Raw genomic sequence first — 5,008 nt, forward strand, 5'->3', positions numbered from 1 at the left:
TCTTGGGTATATTCCAAATATCCCAGAACTCGTTTCATTGCTACCCAGTGATGTTTGTTGGGATTACTTGTGAATCGACTAAGTTTACTTATCGCACAAGCTATATCAGGTCGTGTACAGTTCATGATGTACATTAAGCTTCCCAACACACGAGCATACTCCAATTGAGACGTACTTTCACCTTTATTCTTTATAAGATGATGATTTAAGTCAATTGGAGTTCTTGCACTTCTAAATTCCAAATGTTTGAATTTTTTAAGTACCATTTTCACGTAATGTGATTGAGACACAGCTAGACCCTGAGGAGTCCTCTTGATTTTAATTCCTAGAATTACATCGGCAACTCCTAAGTCTTTCATATCAAACTTACTAGCAAGCATGCGCTTAGTAGCTTGAATGTCGGCAATGTCTTTGCTCATTATTAGCATATCATCAACATATAAGCAAACAATGACTATATGATTTTGAACGTTCTTAATGTAAACACATTTATCACATTCATTAATCTTAAAACCATTTGAAAACATTGTTTGGTCAAATTTCGCATGCCATTGCTTGGGTGCTTGTTTTAGTCCATAAAGAGACTTAACAAGACGACACACCTTCTTTTCTTTTCCTGGAACCACAAACCCTTCAGGTTGGTTCATGTAAATTTCTTCCTCAAGATCACCATTTAAGAAGGCTGTTTTTACATCCATTTGATGGATTTGAAGACCATACAAGGCGGCTAACGCTGTTAGCATCCGAATGGATGTAATTCTTNGCTGCCTGTATAAGTCCCTTTAGTTTAATAGAGATTTTATTCATTAAAAGTTAGATAATATTATTAAAAACAAAAGAATAAAATTCAAAATAAAAAAAATATTACAATAGTAATAAATTATATATCATCTCTTATATTACAAAAAAAAAAAAAAGCGAGCAGATAAAAATAGTAAACAAAGTAATATACTAATAAAAATTGTTATTAACATGTAATAATACTAACAATGGATAATGTATTAAAGAAAAATATATAATAAAAAATTTATTCACTCACTATATTAGTAACTTTAATTTAATAGAGATTTTATTATTGGGTATATCGTATTGACAAATAGGATGACAATTTAAATTTATTAAAGCAATACAGTCTAATAGGATCTAACAAGCCCTATCATAATTTAATTTATTTAATATTTTTTTAATATTTACCGCGCATCGCGCGGGTACGACTACTAGTTAAGGGTTAAGAGCAAAAGAGTTTTCCTTAAGGGTGCAAGAGGATAGTATAATATAATGTTCAATTTGACCTTTTTACTAATAAAGGATAAAACTTGACAAATTCATCGGTTCTAATTCTTTGTATTTCACGATCCAAAGATTATAATATTACAATTACTAATAAAATATTTAAAGTAGTCATTTTCATTTAATTAAAATCTATTCTATACGGTCAATAGGTTGAAACTTTCAAAAAGAAGTTCACTAATTTTGGGCAAGTGTTACTCAAACGCAAATCATAATTTCATTCAACGTTCGAAGTCTATTAGATAATAGTCCAAACAAGTAACAAAATTTGGTGATTCCAACAAAGCCTACAATTCTTTTCAATTAAAGAAGGCATCCAAATGATTACAAAGTTAAGCCATGTGAGTTTCTTTTCTCATATCTGCTGTACATGTGATTAATTCTGCATAGCTAGTCGTGCTAGCTAGCTCTAATTTTATGACGAAAACTACCCATCTCCAGCCATCTTTTTTTTTCTTATATATTTTTCTGGTGGAAATATGGTTTCTCCTTCTCCTAGTCCAGAATCTCATACACAAATCCAAATAGAAGAATCAAAGTCTCAGCTTGTAGCCTCAGATATGCTGTGGAGTTTAGGATGCCATGTTCTGGGTTTTGCACCTGTTGAGCTCCGATGCTTTTCTTGTTTCACCTGAAATTTTTTACAATTACATAATTAAAGAAAGAAAATTTGGTAGTGATATAACCAGAATTCCAAACTGTTGACACTACTTTTTTATTTTCTATTTTTATCCTTTCAAAAGATGAAAGAGAAACAAATTAAATATTTTTGAAACTCGGAAAGAAACAAACAAAAAAATACTCTATCACCTTTATCCTATCTTCTTCATTTCTATTCTGTATGAGTATGACTCAGATAATTTTGTACACAAACGTTCCTTTCCTTCTTATTTTTACTTCTTTTATTTAAGTTCTTCATAGTTAGCCATGGGAAAAATATGAGAAACTGGATAGGCATGAAGTTTGAAAAAAGGAAAATCACCTGTTTGGAGTTGTCCATTTCAGATCTTCTTTGTCCATTCTTTGACTGTGAAGTTGAAAATTTCTCATGAGTTGACTTGTCTTGTTTCTCCCCGGAGTCTAGCTGCTGCTGCTGCTTCTTGGCATACTTCTTCGCCCATAACCCTTTCATCACCTCTGCATAATTAAACAACCCAAAAGAGTACAAAACTCAGTAATTAATTAAGAACACTAAAATTAGTTCAGTATATATGTACTTAATTACCACAAAAGCAAAGAAAAGAAAAAAAAGAAGTCAAGAACCAACCTTGAGTCGTAATTAGTCTGTAAACATGACCCAAAACAAGAGTATCCGTTGGCTTCAGCAGCTTAATACGCGTTATACGAACTGGGATATTACCAGTATTTTTGCCTACACTGTTATTTCTGTTTGCAGTGGTTGTTGCGGTGGCGGTGGCGGTGGAGGGGTTAGTGGGCGGACACAAGGTGGTGGTGGTAAGAAGAAGAGCAACATAATGGCCTGGATTCATTTTCATGATTTCGTTAGCAGGTACTGGCCAATAGAGTTTGTCAACTCTACCATTGGGATGTTGGATAAGAAGTGTTGCATTATCAATGGCTTGGCAATTTCCCATCTCTCTCAATATTCTACTAAAACCTTCTGTTTTCAGTATATCTCTCTCTCTCTCTCTATTGTTTTTGTGGAGAAGAAATAGTAGTAGAAAGTGAACAGAGTAAGGGAGATAACGAAGCACAATAGATCTCTTTATACCCACTCTCGCCTAAGGAACAGAGCCCACCACCACTTATAATTACTGTCGGATTAATTACTTCTACTTTGACGTCCCCCCCAATATATTTTGGAATTAATTAATTCAATTCTAAGAAAAATGAGGAAACTCTAAACTATTTTCTATTGTTTTTAACTTTTAACTTTTGCTTAACTTTGTTCTCCTTGAAAATTGACCTAAAATATACCCTCGTCGTTACTATACATATTTATATGTATGCCACACATATGATGCCACAAGGACAGTACATCCATAAAAAATTGACAGAATAGCCTAATAAAATACATATACTTGTTCGACTTTGATATTTTGGTCCCTCTGCTCCACCAAATTTTAGTTAAGCGCTTATAGGTGTTAAAATCTCTGCCCTATCGGGTAGGGTAAGGTCTGCGTATATATTACCCTCCTCAGACCCTATTTGGTGAAATTTTACTGGGTAGTTGTTATTGTTGTTGCTTATAGATGTTAAAATAAGCTATTTTAATCTTCTCAATCCATTTTATGATATTGAGAAAAATAATGAATATGATGCGAAAGATAAATATGTAGTAAGCATATTTTGGAGTCGATTTTTAATGAAGAGCAAAGTTAAGCAAGGTGGATAGTTTAGAGAAAAATAAATTTGAACCTTTTTCTTTTGTCTATTTTTCATAGTATTGAATTGTTTAAATTTTAAATTAAGCTTCCTATGTAAACATATTTCATTTTTAGTCCCTGCAAAAAAGAATGACTTTTTTTTATATTTAAAAATAATTTATCTTTATGCAATAGTATAAAGCGACATAAAATATATGTGCCTCATTTTATACCACACGTTCAAAAAAAATTCTTCTTCTATATTCTATGTCAAATCAAATAAATTCATATTAATTAAAATGGATGGAATATAATAATTGATTTTGAACTTCTTAATTTTATAATGGGAGATACGTTACGAAGAATTTAAGGAGCAGTTGTTGTGCATACTACTGTTTTAAGGAAGTGATGATGTGAAGTATGAGAAGGTATTGCTATTGCTGTTCTCCCACGTAAACACATGCTTTACGTCATTCTACTGCCAAAGCTTTTACCGCTATCCAGTAACTCAACTAACGCGCCAACTTCTACCTGCTTCTTTGCAATCACTTTAATTGGGCTTAAATTGACGCCACTTAAATTTTTTTCTTATTTAATCATCAAAACTAAAAGTAAAAATAGAAAATGATTATGTTTCTTTAATTCTTAATTAAAAGTATCAAGTTCCAGTTTTGAGAATAAAATGCTTCTTCCTGTAGTGTAGTTTAAGTGTGCAAAAGCTTATTAATTTGTGTGAAATACAAATATCGGATACTGAACGAGAAATCAATAAAAATTCTTCATCTAAAAAATAATACAACGGTATTAATATAAGAAAACAACAAGTCTGAATCTATTTCATGTATTAAAATTCGATAATCTATGCTCTTTTCCATAAACTCCTTTATATATTAGTAAAGTAAAATATTCTCCAAGAAAGATAGTCCCTTTGTTTCAATTGTCATAATTTAACTTGACATAAAATTTAATAAAATAAATAAATAAAATTAAAATTTATGATTTTAAATATACTACTATAATATTCGTGTAATTATAAATATTTAATAAAAAAAAATTCATTCTTCTATAAATCAAACTAATAGAAGAAATAATGTCAAAAGTAACATATAGGGGTTTCAAAAGTTTTTTCTTTCACCCTCGAATAGAACGTGAAAAGGCTTATTGACCTTGGGGATTGAAGAGCACGTGATAGGTATGAAGCTGGGTAAAAGGGGGCGAAAATTGATTGGAACGGAAGGGGATGTTTGGCGTGGCTCAACAAACAAAACAAAAACTCAAGGCGTGAAATTCCGTGGGGGGGGGGGGGAATTATAGGATGAGTTTTTTCATGAGTGTGGGGTCCTCGGGAACATTCACACCATAAGCATGCACCACACCCAAACACCCCTCAT

The 5,008-nt window shown here is 31.9% G+C and overlaps 1 protein-coding gene across 1 annotated transcript; it reads right to left on the reverse strand.

Moving 5' to 3' along the window:
- Positions 1,506-3,012, reverse strand: LOC109223731. Its single transcript, XM_019388144.1, has 3 exons — positions 2,558-3,012; positions 2,273-2,427; positions 1,506-1,921 (listed from the first exon to the last, which is right to left on the reverse strand). The coding sequence occupies exons 1-3, from the start codon at positions 2,883-2,885 to the stop codon at positions 1,832-1,834; spliced, it is 573 nt and encodes a 190-aa protein (XP_019243689.1). The 5' UTR covers positions 2,886-3,012; the 3' UTR covers positions 1,506-1,831.

Source organism: Nicotiana attenuata, chromosome 3 (genome assembly GCF_001879085.1).
Source record: "Nicotiana attenuata strain UT chromosome 3, NIATTr2, whole genome shotgun sequence".
Classification (NCBI taxonomy): domain Eukaryota; kingdom Viridiplantae; phylum Streptophyta; class Magnoliopsida; order Solanales; family Solanaceae; genus Nicotiana; species Nicotiana attenuata.